The following is an 18,930-nucleotide window of genomic DNA, read 5'->3' on the forward strand; positions in this document are numbered from 1 at the left end:
AAAGAATACATTCCTATACTGGGCCTGTCTGGAAGTAAGCTCAACTGAACTCACTGGGCCTGACCTCATAGTAGAAGCGCATAGGACTGTGCAGTAAAAAATATATATATCTGCCCTCTAATTACTCTTAGTCAGACACAAAAAGCTGGTTCTGTGGTTTTCCATCAGTGTGATGACCCATGGGCCTTGTAGTCCTGCTCAGGACATTGTAATTCCTGATGAAGATGAAAACTTGGGTTTTTTACCTTCCCAGTCTGAACTGGATTCCTCTCAGCCAGATCTTTCCCAGGCAGATCTGGGAACCTTGCACCTGCAAGAAAGTTGTCTCCCAGAAGTATGTCAAACAAGCCCAGAGCCTACTTCTCCCGTGTTCTTGCGCCGGGAGTTTTGTAAACAACAGAGAAGTTTGGAATCAGCTTCGCGCAGGAGTGCGAGGATTGCAGCTAAGAATGTAGCCAATTAAGACTGCTTCTCGTGAGAATCTTTAAGGAGTTTAACATCTGGTCTCAGAGTTTAGCTTTCGTTTCTGATTCCCAGAGAACTGCTTCGGTGGGAAAGTTAGACTCTATATAGGTGTTTTACCCGCGTAGTAACTTCGCGGAGTCAATTCGTCAGCCTACGGAGCGAGTTGTGTCTGGACAGCGCGCTCCGATTCAAGCCTCGCTCCTGCTCAAGCCTTGCCTTGCTATCCAGCCTTCGCCTTGCTTCCCAGCCTTTGTTTATCTACGGACTTTGCCTTGTTTCCCAGGACCAATCCTTGCCTTGTTCCACGGATTTTACCAAGTTATTCCACGGACCTTGTTCTTGTTCCTAGTTACCTTGTTCCACGTTTTAAGCCTTGTTTCAAGTATCAAGTTATTTCCTAGCCTTGCTCAAGTTTATGGACTAAAGGACCTTGTCATCTCCCCTCACTTTGCCTGGCAAAGTGAGTGTTTCGGTTATTGGATTACAACTTTGGACCATAATATTTCTTATTGGACATTGCTTTTTTGGACTAATTTTGACCTTTCCTGAAAGGTCCGCTTCTGAACTAACTTTTACATTTGTTTTTATTAACCTTATATATTTCCTTAATAAAGATATTAGTTAGAATCTGGCCTCTGCGTATGGTTATTGGTGCTCTGTAGCCGGGGTCGTGACAGTTTGACTCCGCCACCCTAAGCACCAATTAACCTCGGCCAGAATGTCTACCGGAACCGTGCCCGGTGGGCAGCCACTGAGCTACACCATCAGCAAGGACGAAGTGGATCGCATCCGCGACAGACTCAACGCCCAGGATGGAGAAATAAAGGGCTTGCGGGAGCGCGGAATCCGCCTCCCGGCCATGGCGTTGCCTACCAAGTTTACTGGAGAAGCTTCTAAGGTTCATGTTTTCCGTCGCCAATGTCAAGCTTATCTAGAGGCCCGTGATGCCGAGTTTCCCCAAGAAGACATCAAAGTGGCGTGGGTTTACAGTCTTCTAGACGGGCCAGCGGCCAATTGGGCGACGGCACTGTTCGACCAAGCCTCTCCACACCTAAGATCAGCGCAACACTTCTTGGACCACCTCAAGGAGACTTGGGGAATCGAGGACAATTTGGAGGCAGCCGGTCACAAACTCCGTCGCCTTTTCCAAGGAGACAGACCTATGTCTCAGTATATAGCCGAGTTCCGAGTGCTGGCCCACAACACCGGCTGGAACGATGTAGCCCTCAGAGGACAATTCCGGGAGGGTCTCAACATTGAAATGCTGGAAGAAATCTCCAAGGTGGATCCTCCCCAGACCCTCGAGGCACTCATTGATCAATGTTTACGGGCTGAAGTCATGATTGCCAACAGGAAACAGTGGGTTCGAGGCCAGGGCAGTAGAGCCGGGGCAAAACCCCCCGCTCCCGCCAGCGTTCAGCCACGTCCAGTGTGGAGACCCCCACCGCCAACCCCATACCCCAGAGGAGGCGAGGAGGTGCCGATGCAGTTGGGCAATGTGCGTCCCAGACTAGATGCCGCCGAGAAGGCCCGTCGTCAACGCTTAAACCTCTGTTGGTACTGCGGGAACGGGGGCCACTTCGCCAGAGAGTGCCCAGCCAAAGGGAAGCCTGCCGCCCGTCTTGCGGCGGCGTCCTCCACGGAGACGAAGGCGTCTGAGCCGACTGGCACACAGCCGGCGGGGGAAGCCAACGACCGGGTGTAGAGAGGCTCGCCAACCCGGTCAAAAAATCCATTCAAGAGCCGCCAACCGGGGTCCTGTTCCTTCTCGTGGTCACATTATGGTCAGCAAAAAGGGGACCCGTCATGATCCACGCCATGATAGACTCTGGAGCTACCAACAATTTCATTGATAGAGAGTATGCCGACTCTCTGGGATTACAATATCATGATTTCAAGAATGCCCGTGTGGTGCAAGCCATAGACGGCCGCCCCCTCAAGACGGGCCCCGTAAGTCAGTGGTCGGAACCCACCAGGATGTGGATAAGGGAACATATGGAAGAGATTTCCTTCTTTGTTACCGAGGTTCCCCATTTCCCTGTGATTTTGGGAATTCCATGGCTGACTCTCCACGACCCTAACATCTCCTGGTCCAACAGAGAACTGCAGTTTGCTTCACCGTACTGCCAAAACCATTGCCTCGTAGCCAAGGTCTGCCATGCCACAGACACCGAGCCCATCATCACCTTGCCAAAGAAGTACTCCGAGTATTGGGATGTATTCAATGAGAAAGAAGCCGAAAAATTACCCCCACATAGACCTTATGACTGTGCCATTGACTTGGTGGAGGGGGCCCCGATCCCGCGAGGGCATCTCTACTCCCTGACTGAACCAGAGCAAGAAGCTCTCAGGGAATTCATAGAGACAAACCTTCGCAAGGGATTCATCAGACCCTCTCAATCCCCAGCCGCCTCCCCAGTGATGTTTGTGAAGAAGAAGTCAGGGGAACTACGCTTGGTGGTGGACTACAGAGCATTGAACAATATCACCAAGCGGAACAGCTATCCCCTGCCCTTAATCTCGGATCTACTGGATCGGCTTCGAGGAGCCAAGGTTTACACCAAGCTGGATCTTCGGGGGGCTTACAACTTAGTTCGCATCAGGGAAGGGGACGAGTGGAAGACCGCCTTCCAGACCAAATTCGGATTATTCGAGTCCCGAGTTATGAATTTCGGTTTATGCGGAGCTCCCGCAACGTTCCAGCATTTTGTCAATGACATTTTTCAGGACTATCTAGACAGGTTCTTGATAATCTACCTGGACGATTTTTTGGTGTTTTCTAGATCACAATCAGAACATGAGAACCACGTCAAAATGGTGTTACAACGATTGCGGGATCATGGACTTTATGCCAAGCTGGAAAAATGCGCCTTTGATCTACAAGAGGTAGATTTCCTTGGTTACCGCATCTCGCCTCTAGGGCTTTCCATGGATCCAGCCAAGGTTTCAGCAGTATTGGAATGGCGGGCGCCAACTAACAAGAAAGAGGTGCAGCGTTTCTTGGGGTTCGCGAACTATTACCGCAAGTTCATTCCAGATTTTGCCCGCTGGTCCGACCCCATCACTAGCTGCATCCGTGGAAAGCAGCCTTTCCGCTGGACTGATCAAGCAGAGAAAGGGTTCCAGCAACTAAAGAAACTATTCACCTCCCAGCCAATTCTACAGCACCCAAATCCTGGAACCCCTTTTGTTGTGCAAGCGGACGCCTCTGATGTGGCAATTGGGGCTGTACTCTTACAACCGGTGGGAGATCACCTCCATCCCTGTGCCTTTTACTCTCGTCAACTAACCACACCAGAGAGAAATTACACCATTTGGGAAAAAGAACTACTGGCCATAAAGGCAGCCTTTGAAACTTGGAGACATTGGCTAGAAGGGGCCAAATTTCCCATTGAAGTCCACACTGATCATCGTAATCTAGAACATCTAAGAACTGCCCGCAAACTAAATCAGAGGCAGCAACGTTGGGCTTTATTCTTCGAACGTTTCGACTTCCAGATTCATTATGTGACCCCAGCCCAGACCAAGCAAGCAGACGCCCTGTCACGTAAACCGGAATACGCTGCAGGACGCAAGGAGACCTTTGAATCCCAACTATTACAACCCGGGAACTTTGCCACGCTCACAGTGGGGAACACCAAATCCATTCCCATTGGTTCAACTTCCTCTACTCCAGGACCCCTCTGTGCTCAAGAAATCAGGGCTAGTCAGCAAGCAGATGCCTGGGCGCAGGACCAACTTCGCCAAGGTCTGCATTTTCCCTTTTCGCTTAAGGATGGGCTGCTTTGCTATAGAAATCATGTTTATATCCCACCCGGACCGGGCAGGGAAAAAGCGCTTCGTCTGTGTCATGATTGCAAACCAGCAGGACACTTCGGACTATTTAAAACCATGCATCTGATCCTAAGGGATTTTTGGTGGCCCAAGATCCGCAAGGATGTGGAAAAATATGTCAACACCTGCCCAGTATGCCAGCGCTCCAAGATAAGAAGGGAGAAGCCCTCAGGGCTTTTACACCCCCTTCCTACCCCATCTCGCCCATGGGAAATAATTTCTGCGGATTTCATCACTGACCTACCACCTTCCTGTGGATTCACCACGATCTTAGTGGTGGTGGACCTTTTCACCAAGTTAGCCCATTTCATTCCCTGCGAAGGCCTCCCCACGGCCAAAGAGACTGCGGATCTATTCCTTCAACATGTTTTCAGACTACATGGATTGCCCAAGAGTTTAGTCACAGACCGTGGATCTCAATTCACCTCTCGTTTTTGGAAGGCGCTACAAAAACTATTGGGCATAGACTCTCGCTTATCTTCAGCTCATCATCCCCAAACAGATGGGCAAACGGAGCGCACCAATGCCACTTTGGAGCAGTATCTTCGCTGTTATGTAAACTACCAACAGGACAATTGGGCTTCTCTGTTACCACTGTCTGAGTTTGCCTACAACAATGGAGTTCAAGCTTCTACAAAAGAAACGCCGTTCTTTGCAAACTACGGCTTCCATCCACGTTTCTTTCCCCCTGTCATTGAAACTTCAGAAGTTCCCGCAGCAGAGGATTGGCTGCAGGAACTCACAGCGGTGCAACAACTTTTGCTCCAGCAACTGGACCAAGCCAAGGAGGACTATAAACACCACGCTGACAAACACCGCCAGCCGGGCCCCGAAATCAAGGTAGGAGATCGGGTTTTTCTGTCCACTCGCTTTCTGCCCTCCCACCGCCCTTGCCGGAAGTTAGATGCCCGTTTCATTGGCCCCTATCCAGTGGTGGCGCAATTAAACCCCGTGACTTTCAAACTCCAACTTCCGCGTTCAATGCGCATTCACCCAGTGTTTCACCGTTCCCTGCTCCTTCCGGCGGATGGTGTGCGTCCTGATACAGACCAACCGGCCCCCCCTCCTGTTTTGATGAATGGGGAGGAGGAGTTCGAGGTTGAGGACATTTTGGATTCTCGCTTTCACCGCCGCCGCCTACAATATCTCATTGACTGGGTGGGTTTTGGCCCTGAGGAACGCTCTTGGGAAGACGCCTCCACAGTCCATGCTCCTGAGCTAACCCGTCGCTTTCATCTGACCTATCCCGCCAAGCCGCGACCTCGCGCCTCGGGGAGAGGGCCCCAGTTTGGGAGGGGCCTTGAGGAGGGGGATAGTGTGATGACCCATGGGCCTTGTAGTCCTGCTCAGGACATTGTAATTCCTGATGAAGATGAAAACTTGGGTTTTTTACCTTCCCAGTCTGAACTGGATTCCTCTCAGCCAGATCTTTCCCAGGCAGATCTGGGAACCTTGCACCTGCAAGAAAGTTGTCTCCCAGAAGTATGTCAAACAAGCCCAGAGCCTACTTCTCCCGTGTTCTTGCGCCGGGAGTTTTGTAAACAACAGAGAAGTTTGGAATCAGCTTCGCGCAGGAGTGCGAGGATTGCAGCTAAGAATGTAGCCAATTAAGACTGCTTCTCGTGAGAATCTTTAAGGAGTTTAACATCTGGTCTCAGAGTTTAGCTTTCGTTTCTGATTCCCAGAGAACTGCTTCGGTGGGAAAGTTAGACTCTATATAGGTGTTTTACCCGCGTAGTAACTTCGCGGAGTCAATTCGTCAGCCTACGGAGCGAGTTGTGTCTGGACAGCGCGCTCCGATTCAAGCCTCGCTCCTGCTCAAGCCTTGCCTTGCTATCCAGCCTTCGCCTTGCTTCCCAGCCTTTGTTTATCTACGGACTTTGCCTTGTTTCCCAGGACCAATCCTTGCCTTGTTCCACGGATTTTACCAAGTTATTCCACGGACCTTGTTCTTGTTCCTAGTTACCTTGTTCCACGTTTTAAGCCTTGTTTCAAGTATCAAGTTATTTCCTAGCCTTGCTCAAGTTTATGGACTAAAGGACCTTGTCATCTCCCCTCACTTTGCCTGGCAAAGTGAGTGTTTCGGTTATTGGATTACAACTTTGGACCATAATATTTCTTATTGGACATTGCTTTTTTGGACTAATTTTGACCTTTCCTGAAAGGTCCGCTTCTGAACTAACTTTTACATTTGTTTTTATTAACCTTATATATTTCCTTAATAAAGATATTAGTTAGAATCTGGCCTCTGCGTATGGTTATTGGTGCTCTGTAGCCGGGGTCGTGACAATCAGTCTGTAGCTCCTGTATTGAGGAAAGTGACAGCATGATTTATTGAGAGAAACATACCAGAGTATTGAAAGCTTATGTGTCTATGGGGCCAATAATTGGTCTTTAGTTTCATAGCAGACGCTAAGGACACAAGGCAGACGTTGCAGAGTGATGGGTGACCTACCATATTTCTCTGTAAAATGCTTCATTTTGATCTTACAAAAAAATCCATCAGATGATTTTTCAGAAAAATGTGCTTCATATTTTCTTCTTGAGTTCAGTTTAACTAGAATCCCAGCTTATAAAACAGAGAAATTAATTTGCATTGCAGTGAAACCATAATTACTGCATACACTTTGCAACTCATTTTCTTCTCTTCTTCTCTTTTATTTTTGCATAGGTGCCGTATGCTGAACTGGGAGGAAAAACCTTAGTGATGGCAGTATATGACTTTGATCGTTTCTCCAAGCATGACATAATTGGAGAGTATAAGGTGGCCATGAACACTGTGGATTTTGGTCATGTGACTGAGGAGTGGAGGGATTTGCAAAGTGCTGAAAAAGAAGAGGTAAGGAAAATGTATCTATTAGCCCCATTTGTTTAACCATAAGACAGTCTCTATTTTGAGCAAAAAAAGTAGTGTAAACATTTCCAAAACATGGAGTCTACTCTACTGGAGCTACTAAACTGCTATTTCTTTTAAGTCCCCTTGTTTCATTCCTATGCTCTTCTGCAGCTAATCCATATCCATGTGTAGTGTAAATTATACTTACACACTAATCAAGAAATGTGTTGTGTCCCAGTTTTTGAGTTCCCGGAACCCTTAATCAGTCCATATGGCCAAAAGCTCATTTGTCATTAAAACTGGGGAGTTTCCATTTAGTCAGACTCTATCTGCTACCAGTGGTAGTAGATATTCAAATTAATCTCTGTTCAAATCCTACTTTCTAACAATACACAAGGAGAGAGAAAATGCACAGGTGCTCTAATTCCACTCTCTCTCACTCTGTTTTCACTGTATTAATGGCAAGCATATAAGGATTCTATGTTTTCTAATTTCATCCATGCTGCAACGCACATGTTCGAAAATGCTGGCCTCTCCTGGAAGCCCCCTCCACATGCTAGAGAGATAGGGATGTGTGAAATGGAAAGGTAGAATAGATAGGAACTACCTAATATGTCTATCTGATCATTGTAGATGTCTAATTGCAGTACTCTGGTCTTAAATGTCATGGCCATAATCCAGAAGACAGTCAGTTGAGCAGTAAAAAAGATAACGAGGTTGCTTCCAGAGATCTGGTTTTTAATATATTTGGAGTTATGAGCTTTTCCTTTCCCAAGAAGCTTAACAACAATTAAAAAGATTCCAACTTAAACAGTATTTTATTTTTCCATGCCCGTATGACCTGCGGGTGGGATCCAGCCTGTTGGGCTCTTTCCTCTGCCCCCGCAGCCACGTGTCACTCCTGCTGTGAGGAGAGCCCTCCCAGGCACTCTCCCAAGAGCCCTGGGCAGTCGTGTGTGAAACCCTCCTCTTCATAGGAGGACACAGCAGGCTGCCATGTCCTCCTGCTGGGAGGAGGGCCTTGCAGTCACATGTGGCTGCCTCTTCCCCCTCTTCCCACCCACACCAATTCTCCGGCCTCCCCCGCATGCCAGCCACCACTATCCAACCTTCCCTTCCCTCCCAGCTCCATCCAGCATGTGCCCTCCCTCCCTCCCAGCCCACAATGCAGTCCCAATGTGAAAAAGTTTGCCCATGATCTTTCCCTACAGTTATACTTAGGGTGGCAATTTTGTTAATCTACATAAGCAAAAATAAGCAGGATTTTAGGAGCACAAAGTATTAGGATTCTACCATGATACAAGCCTCCTTCCCTTCCTTTTCCTCCTCTCCTTTTGCATCTTTCCAATTATATTTTAGATCCATTGACATTAGAAATTAAAATGTGAAATTTACTGGAAAGCTAGACAAGGTTTACTAGCTTTTAAATGGCATAACCCTGTTTTAAAGATGAATTTTGTTCAAAAATAATGGAAACACAAGAGTTTGCATTGGAGATTATGTATAAAATTGAAAAGATTGCAGGGCATTGCATTCAATGGAAATGTATTTGTTGCTGCTCGTCCTAATTTGTAATTTTATCCATGTTGTATTTCTTGAAATTACCAGGCTACCTCTAGATTCCCCAGAAGCTAAGTCCTTGCGTAACATAGTCATGTGTATAGTCTTTTGTTCAAAGGACAGTTCATGCATTTCTACTTTGAGAATAATTTTGGAAGCATAGCAGTGCCCTATTTTGGAAGCATAGCAGCAGTTCTGTTTCAGGTCAGAACAACACTGTACCTGGATTAGCAACATGCTTTGTACAGTATACAAATATTTAGTAAACAAAAAGCACCATACCATATGTCTCTAGTTTGATGATGTTTGCTGTTGTGCTCATCCTTTTGAAGTGAGCTAGCTCAACCTTCTTTCATTCTTGGTTGTTGTAAAATGAGAAGGTACCCATTTATTTCTTTGTTTTTAATTTATTTCATTATTAGGATGATGCAAATACAAGCATAAACAAACAGCAAACTAACAACAGTTCATTCAATCATGGAAATAATGAGCAGGAATGAACATGGTCTGTAACTTGGTTATTCCAAACAGCAGCAAAACTATTCCATCTTTCCATACACTTATTTTCAAACACTGCATGATCAGCCCTTGAAATAATCAGTTAACTTCTGTTGCCATATCCCAATTAGCCTTTTAGTTAATTATCATTCTAAGAGCAAAACCTTTACAAGTGCAAGTGCTCATGAGGTTGCTGCAAGTAATCTATGAAGCTGTCAGTTAAAATTAGCATGAATCAACAGCAGTTTCAGCACCAGAAAGTGTCAAGTGCTTTGCAGGAAAATAAGAATAATAGGACATAATCATAATTCATGGCATTGCTTTACTTCCTTACTGATGGGGATGAAACACATCCAGAAAATCACTCATGTTCAGCCACTTATCAACATCAGGAAGTAGCAGAGAGGAACTTAGCAAGACATTGGAAAACAATTCAAAAGTGGTAAATAACATTTCTGGGGGCCCTTCCTATTGAGTTTCAACTACTGGTTGAGTTATCAATTACAGGTAAATATCTTCTTAGCCATTAATCAAAATATAATTTGGCAATTATGCCAACTGATCTAAGGTTAAATTTGGCTTATGACCTACCAGTGAAAGAAAGTACATTTCTTTGGCCATGCCAAGAAAGGAACTGGTCATTTCTGACCCAGGTTAGTATTCTGGGAGTTGTTCAAAAAAGTATTTTTTTCTGAGCTATAAATAGATGTTCTATGCTAAATAGTCACTGCTCTATGACATATGCAGGTAGACTGCAATACAAGCTTTTACGATGTTTGTAAAATATAAAATTTTAGAGAGCTGTGGAATAAAATGATCTAAAAAAAATCCATGTAGAGATTGTAAGGCCAGATGTGAATTGATGGACATGTGTTTGTCTTGTTAGAGCTCATCAGCATGGTACCATAACCTGGCCCACTAATTAAAGCAAAAGCATAATTAAAACCAACTTAAAACCCCAAGCAACTGGATCCTATCCAAAATTGTACAGCAAATGTAATTATGTTCAATTACTGCTAAGACATTTTATAATAGACTTCACTTGTTTTAATTGCAGAATACAGCGTTTGTTCTAGCAAGCCAAATTCACAGGAAAGCTGTTCAGTTATAGTAATACATATTATTATGGAGAAAAATTCACTCCCCCACCCCTACCCTGGTTTTAACTTTTGACTAGGAGAATTGTAATCAAACCAGCAATTAATGCTATGAAATGGATCCTTGAAATAGTTCCATGGTGACCCTGAGGGAAGAAGCATTTCAGCTTCCATTTATAAGTCATGGCCATTTGCTCAATCACCTGAAGTGACCTTAGCCAACCTCCTCTCTAAGTCCTTATCATACTTTTTACAAAGAATTCAATTGCTGTACATAATCACATATTTTTAATGAGCAGTGTAGCCTCAGAAGGAAAAAAGCCACTGATAAGCTATTCCCCTCTTCATTCCTAACTACATTGCAGCCTTTTCCTTAAAAGGGTCAAATGAAATCAAAGGATGGATTTTTAACGAGAAGCATTCCTCTCTATCTCTTGACCCAAGCAAATTTAAAACCCAGCTTCTTGTGTTCTCCCACTTCCCTGGGAAATTGTTTTGAATAAGTTAATGTTGGTAAAGCACTTTGAAGATAATAAGTGCTAAGTATTTGTTATGCTCTGCAAGAGTTTTAAGAAGCAACTATACTCTGTGGAAGATTTGCTAGATTTTAGACAAAACACTAACCATGGGCTAGAAGTCCATTTCACCTTGCTCTGTTCACCCTTGTTACATATAATTGCTGTTCATGGCACGTAGTGTAAGGAACAGTCAGACATACTAGGAGAAGAATTGGTTGAAATGGAATTAGAGAGCCAAATTAAGAAGGCTCGGGCTGTGGTGCAGGCTAGAGAGCAGCTGCAATGAATCACTGCAATGAATCACTCTGATCAGGAGGTCATGAGTTCAAGGCCCACTCGGAGCCTATGTTTGTTTGTCTTTGTTCTATGTTAAAAGACATTGAATGTTTGCCTATATGTGTAATGTGAGTCCCCTTCGGGGTGAGAAGGGTGGAATATAAATGCTGTAAATAAATAAATAAATAAGTGAGATAAAAGGAAAATTGGTATAATATGATAAACTTAAACTATCGTGGTTTGGTTGGATTGCATAAATCAAAGTGAAGATACTACCACAATTTTAAAAAAGTATTTGGAATGCTTGCAATGAAAATGTCTGAATTAGAGTTAAAACATTGACAAATAATTTTGAATGTGTATTGTAACAGAAATATAAAATCCAGAATAGACAAACGTAAATGGTATCGTCCACAAAAAGGTGGCCTAGGCCTCCCAAATATAAAGCTATATTATATAGCTAATCAGTTTTATATCGTGGAAGGATTAGAAAATTTTGAAGTTTTGGAATGGTTAGAAGAAGAAGATACAGGAATAGATTTGAAGTTAGGATATATTTTTTACATAGATATAAAATAAAGTTGCTCCCAGGTATTTCACTACTAGCACCAGCAGTGATCTTAGAAAAATTCTTGACTAATTTAAAAAGAGAGTTAGAAAAAAATTAAAACAAAAGAAATTAATGAAAATAAAATATTAGGTTATGAAAATGACAAGTAAAGTGAGAATAAAAGATCAATGTTTAGGAAGTGAAGCTACATGGTTTAAGAGGTTAGGTTTCCCCTGACATTAAGTCCAGTTGTGATCAACTCTGGGGATTGGTGCTCATCTCCATTTCTAAGCCGAAGAGCCGGCATTGTCCATAGACATCTCCATGTGGCCGGCATGACTGCATGGAGCGCCGTTACCTTCCCGCCAGAGCGGTAACTATTGATCTACTCACATTTGCATGTTTTCGAACTGCTAGATTGGCAGGAGCTGGGGCTAACAGTGGGCGCTCATTCCGCTCTTGGGATTTGAACCTGGGGCCTTTAGGTCTGCAAGTTCAGCAGCTCAGCGCTTTAACACACTGTGCCACCAGGGTCTTACAATTGGAAGAATGGTCAACAGACATACAAAAGACATACAAGAGTGATAGAGAGTAGGCTTGAGCAAATTTTTCGTTAGTTCGTTAAATTTGTTTAAAATTCGTTTCATAATTACTTTTGAATTGATATTGAACCATCTGCTCACTGCCTTACAAATATTACGAATTTAAATAATAAAAGTACCTTTTTTTCGTTTGTTTCTGATGTCTTCGGATGTAGCTGTAGCCCCTCTGAGAGGAGAAGCCATGTTGGCATGCCTCTCAGCCAATCAGAGCGGAAGAGGGAAGGAGGGAGAGGCATGGCCATCGATCTGCTAGCATTTTAAAAATGCCATTGAGACGCGCGCCCCCCACCACCACCACCACCGGCTCAGTAGAAGCCTTCCACATCTCTCTCCCCTCCCTGCTTCTCTCTCTCTCTCTCTCTCTCTCTCTCTCTCTGAGAGAGAGAGAGAGAGAGAAGCAGGGAGGGAGGGAAGCAGGGAGGGAGGGAAGAGAAGAGAGAAGAGACATGCCTGCCTGCGCTTGGCCTTCTCCTCTGGAGCCGCGTGTTTGGTTTTGCTTCTTTCCAGACTTTCCAGCCACTGGCTTAGAGGGGAATACCAGAGCCAGGCAAGCCTTCCTAAACGGAATCCTTAGAGCCAGAGGATATCCCTTTAAGAGATATCTCCACTGAGGAGATCTCCCGGAAAGGATTATGGCACCAGCTCAATTGCAACAGATTCAGTGCCATGTAATCATGTGAGCTGTAGTTTTACAAAGTCCCTAGCCTTCCCTGCAGAAGAGAGCCAGTACCATGCCAAACTACAACTCCCAGTTTTCTGTCAAATTGTTTTGGATTTCAACTCCTACAATTCCTAACTCCAGACATGGGCAAAGTTTGCCTTTGCCTGGTATAGAAGCATTCTATTCTTCTTCTCCAGACATGCCAACAGTATTAAGTGATAAAATCTTGGGCATTTTTTCCTTTAATGCTAAAAGTTCATAGGTTGTTCAGCAACAGCCTACTGGCTGGGTTGCTATGAGTTTTCCGGGCTCTATGGCCATGTGCCAGAAGCATTCTCTACTGATGTTTCACCCACATCTGTGGCAGACATACTCAGAGGTTTTGACGTCTGTGCGAAGCTAGGCAAGTGGGGTTTATATATCTGTGGAAGGTCCAGGGTGGGAGAAAGAACTCTTGTCTGTGGGAGGCAAGTGTGAATGTTGCAATTGGTCACCTTGATTAGCATTGAATAGCCTTGCAGCTTCAAAGCCTGGCTGCTTCCTACCTGGGGGAATCCTTTGTTGGGAGGTATTAGCTGGCCCTGATTGTTTCCTGTCTGGAATTCCCATTTTCTGGGTGTTGTTCTTTTACTGTCCTGATTTTAGCTTTTCTGTAGCTAAAAATGCATATAAAATTGATTCTATAGGGAGGATAAATGATTGGATTTCAACTCCTACAGCTTAGCTTTCTCTGCCAATAATGGTACCATACCAAACTAAAGCTCCCAAGATTCTGTAGCAGTGAGCCATCTTGGATATTGTAAGGGATTTATTATTATTATGATTATGATTATGATTATTATTATTATTATTATTATTATTATTATTATTAGACCTTGCTCCCAGGAAGGTGCCTTCGCTGTGGCTCCCAACTTTTCTATCTACCTTTCCACATATTCTCCACATTGTGTGTATGTGTATGTATATTATATATACATGAGCCCCGATGGCGAAGTGTGTTAAAGCACTGAGCTGCTGAACTTGCAGAACGAAAGGTCCCAGGTTCAAATCCCGGGAGCAGAGTGAGTGCCCGCTGTTAGCTCCAGCTTCTGCCAAACTAGCAGCTTGAAAACATGCCAATGTGAGTAGATCAATAGGTACCGCTCTGGCGGGAAGGTAATGGCACTCCATGTAGTCATGCCGGCCACATGACCTTGGAGGTGTCTATGGACAACACTGGCTCTTGGGCTTAGAAATGGAGATGAGCACCAACCCCCAGAGTCAGACATGACTGAACTTAACGTCAAGGGATACCTTTACCTTTACCTATACACACACACACACACACACACACACACACATATATATGCAGGGACTATATATATATATATATATATATACAGTATATATCACACACACACCAATTTAACAAAGTTTCAGCCACAAAAACAAAGTTTCTGAAGTAGAACAATGACTTTCACAGTAAAGACAACCCAATTTAACAGGAAATAAGACTTTCAAACCAGGAACAGATTTCTGCAATTATTAAAAAATGGTTTATTATAAAAGCTATGAAAATTCGCCAAAAATCAGAGGATAAGGGAAACATTCCAAATTTTGGTGAGCTATCAGTGTTAAATGTGTTCTACCACTGTACCAAGTTTGAAGAAGATCACTCAAAAAATGAGAGCGGGAGAGTCCTGTAAAATCTCCCCTCGTGCTGTTTTTTTTGGCCACTGCGCATGCGCGTCCGCCATTAACGAATTACTTTTGAAACTAACGAATTTTCGTTAATTTCGAATTTTTTGGGGGGCAAAATTCGGAAATGACATCAGAAACGAAACGCTGGCGCCCCCTACTTTTGAAACGAGTTTAGAATCAATTTTTTCATGGATCGCTCAAGCCTAATAGAGAGTATACAAAATTTGAACTAATTTTTTTTTGAAGAAAGGCTAAAACAGGAAATGAAACAATTAAAGGCATAACAAGTGATATCTAAAAAATACTGATGGAAGAAGATCAGAAGCAAGACTATCACAGAGAAACAAGGAAAAAAGATTGTGAAAAAAGTTTGAATGTACAATTATGGAAGGAAATATGGGATATGTGTATTTTGAAAAATATGTCTGTAAGGAATGTCATAGATAAAACAGTATTAAATATTTGAATACTTAGATGACAAAGGTAAAGACTAAAATAAGTATTAAAACTTTCTAAGACTGTGACTCTTGCGCAGACAAGCTATTGCTGCTGCACAAAAGCAGTGCTTGTCAGCCAGAAAGTAACCAACATAAAACTCTATGGATCTCCCTGGTAAACTTTCTAAACATTTATAAAATGTTTTTGATGGTCTTGGTAAAAGGAACAGTACAATAATATGTGCCCCACAGTTTCCACTGCCTCAGCCCTTTACTATTGTCTGTTGGGTTTCACCATATTCTTGGGGATTAGAATTATATTTTGACTCATTGCATTATTGTGTTCAAGGAGTTTTATTTAATGGGATCAAAAGGGTTTTCTTGTCGCTTAAAGAAACACTGCACATTGCCTTGGGAACCCAGCAGGAGCTAGTGTGGTGTAGTAGTTTAAGAGCTGAACTGGGACTCTAAGCGCCCTTCTACATAGGCCTATATCCCAGAATATCAAGGTAGAAAATCCCACAATATCTGCTTTGAACTGGGTTATCTGAGACCACACTCAGATAATGTGGGATTTTCTGCCTTGATATTCTGGGATATAGGCTAGGTGGCTGTGATTTGAATCCCTCCTTCTACTGCAATGACCTTAGGCAAATTGCACAATCACAGCCTTAGAGGAAGCCAATGGCAAGAAAAAACTAGGATAGGGTAACCAATGGAGTTGATTTGAAGCATATAACAATAGCAATCCTTGGTTACATTTGGAGCAGAGAATAATTACAAAAAAGCAATCCTAATTATATCTTCCAGGAAGTAAATTCTGCTAAATTCAGTGGAGAGAACTTCTGATGACATATTTGAGTGTTTGCTGGCATTGCTTAGTACCTGCAACATTAAAAGTACTAGCACAACATTCTACTTCCAGTTGTTGCATATGGAGCTGTACAAAATATCCCACATCCCTCTTTCCATATCATAATTATATCAATAATGAATAAACTGATCAAAGTACTATATTTAAAATCTATAAGACTTAACTTCCATAGTCAAGAGTGTTGAGACATCTTGTTGAAGAACTTTGGTTACAAAATTGATCCAAAATGAGGTTGAGACATTCTGCAGCTAATAGTAAATAATTTGTCACCATATCGCCCATCTTCTGATACAGAAGCCAATGAGAAATGACAACTACAGTGAAATGTTATCAGTGTGAATTGCTCTAGTTCAGGATGCCAGCCACTGATGTCGTTTTACATTATATTGCATTATATTCAATTACTCTACCCCTAGTTTAATGGTTTTCCATCCCTAACAGTACCAATTCAGTACTCTGTGGTAGGAGTGTAATTTGTCATTAAGTTTATTCTTGAAGGCAAAAATAAATAATTTCAGCATTTTCTTTCTGCTGCAAGAAAGTCTTCCAAGCCACAGTTTTCGGAGAATGATGTATTCACAATTTCAGACTTATCTGCGCAAAAGTCGTACTTGGTTTTTTTTTTCACAGAAAACATTTTATGTGCAAGAAACATCATTTTCTACATAGAGCATAATATTTAAATGCATAAATATGTTTTTCTACACAGAAAATGTAGTTTTCTATGCAGAAATTATTCGTTTTCATGAAAATCAATAAATATTTCTGTGCTAAAATGTTATCTTTTGTGCAGAAAATGTTATTTTCTGTGCAAAACAACCACAAGCATATGTTGTGCAGTATAAATCCTAAGCTGCAATTATTCTTGTTATTCTAGTATTCTTCTTGACAGGATTTTTCAACTCTTAAAATACATGTTTTTATCATTTTCAAATATTACCTAGAATGCTAGTCCTCATTGAGTTGTTTCAACTCTCACTTGCTGGGTGTTAGCTCTGTTACTTTAATGAAAGTACTCCTTCAAATCCTGGTGCTCCTCAAGACTATTGATGCTTTCCTCTTTGCGTTAATGGTGATTGGAACTTTGAAAATAATTGTTTTGCGCCTGAAGGGAGCATTTTTATTAGGAAATAGTAGAAGTAAATGTAATCCATTGCAACCCCCTCCCCAAACTAAAATTACTTCTATCAAATTTCCCCTGTTTTTCTTATCATTATCAAATATCAAAGGCTGGTTAAAGACAATACCAAAAAAAAAAAACAAAAAAAAAACCTCAGACCCCTGTAACTATTGCAGACCTTTAAGGTATAAATGCAAATGCCAGAAGGTCCTTCATTTTCCTGGAGTTTCTGCCAAAGGATTTTGCCTTGGGTTGTGTCCAAAAGTAATAAAAAGAAAAATATGCATTTCTGAAAAGGTTAAAGACAAAGAGTTAGGAGGAGTAGTTTAAGAAAGAGAAAGCTTAGTCATTTTCTTTGCATTCTTCCTGCCAATTTTTAAATGCCAATTTAGACCGTGTCAGACATTACCATAGTAACCATTTAGCCTCTTTTCAGATCTTGTTGTATTTTCACTTTAGTTTAACTACTTGCTGAACTGACATTTAAAGCACTTTGTACTGCTGCTATGATAGACAGAATGTATTTATTAAACAAAAAGAAGTAAATGTCTTGCACAAAGCCCAAAAACAAAAAGTAGTAATTGGATTCTTTTTGTACATTGCTGTAACAGTTTTAGACAAGTTGTATGGGGTAAGGTTTCGAATATTTCAGAACAGATTTATTGGGAATTTATACTGCAAAATATAAGGTAGGTCTTCAGTCATAACCTATCCAGGAAGGTTATTGTAACAAAAAATGAAAATCTTCATGAGCCCTGCATTGCCAGATCAAATCAAACTACTAGTCCATTATTGTATTATTTTTCTGGCAACTGATAGCCAGATACTATGAAGCACAATACAAAGGTTCCAAAACCACACTGCAGTTTGAGCCTCTGATATGGTATTCATCTATTTTCCACCACAACTCAGTGAAATTTCTTATGCCTGTCATGCCTATCTCATGTCTGTCATGGCTATTTCTTAAGCCTGTCCTTGAGAGTTCTTTCAAATTTTAGAAATGTCATCCAGGCTAGTCACCAGAACCAGGGTATCACCTAAATGAAATTAATTGACAATTGATATGACAATTGATATGAATTTCAATTGTCAATTAATTTAATTTAGGTGATCCCTAATGTTATAAGAGAAAATAATTCCTTCACATTTCCAGCAAGTTATAAGCATCTACCAAATTAACTAACCATATTTTCGGTAAAATAAAGCATTTTGGAATATTAAGTTTCAAAAAAATATACTGTTGGCTGCTCTATAATAGCATAGAACTAAAGATGATATTTTTACAAATTTATTTTAAAAATTACACCATTATGAAAACTTAGTATGATATACTTGCACCCTTTATTAGCAGAGTGGATTTTCTCAAGGGGTAATTGATTCCTTCACTGTTATAGCAGGAGAAAGATTCAAGGTGCTATTTTGATCCACCAAGCACTACGTGGGCTTAGTTTTCTTGAATCCATATTTACTTCTTCAACTAGCTTATGTACCCAGCATTGCTCAGGTTTGAATTTTGTAATGGTAGTAAAAGTAATTGTTAGTTTTAGGATTGCAGGGATTGTTCTATCACCATAGTGAAAGGCAAATCAGTACATTTTTTTGTCCCTCGGGTAGTGACCACACCCAGGTGATATAGGTTCCCATAGCAAACCTCTAGTGGTTTCTTGGGAGAACAACTGCCGCTTTCTTGTATCCCCCCCCCCAACCCCCCAAGTGACCTCTTGGGGTAACTGGCTGCCCGCCTAACCAGCCAGATAGCTTAGCCTTCTTTTTGGGCTGCAACTGCCATTATCTATAGCCTGCCTAGGAAAGGGGTAAGGCTGTTTGGAGGTGTATTTCAGAAAGTCTATATATGTATGTATGTATGTATGTATGAGATACACACTATGTATCACACATACATCTTTCAGGGAAAAGCCATG

At 42.2% G+C, this 18,930-nt stretch overlaps 1 protein-coding gene across 5 annotated transcripts in view; it reads left to right on the plus strand.

The window, feature by feature from the left end:
* The window catches only part of syt1 (synaptotagmin 1), a 414,399-nt gene that overhangs the window by 326,263 nt on the left and 69,206 nt on the right, over positions 1-18,930 (plus strand). For all 5 annotated transcript variants that reach the window (XM_008110941.3, XM_062982655.1, XM_062982654.1 and 2 more), the window contains one exon: positions 6,971-7,138. In XM_008110941.3, the coding sequence (XP_008109148.1) occupies positions 6,971-7,138 (168 nt within the window). The remainder of the gene's footprint in view (positions 1-6,970; positions 7,139-18,930) is intronic.

The sequence above is a fragment of the Anolis carolinensis genome, chromosome 5 (assembly GCF_035594765.1).
Source record: "Anolis carolinensis isolate JA03-04 chromosome 5, rAnoCar3.1.pri, whole genome shotgun sequence".
Taxonomy (NCBI): domain Eukaryota; kingdom Metazoa; phylum Chordata; class Lepidosauria; order Squamata; family Dactyloidae; genus Anolis; species Anolis carolinensis.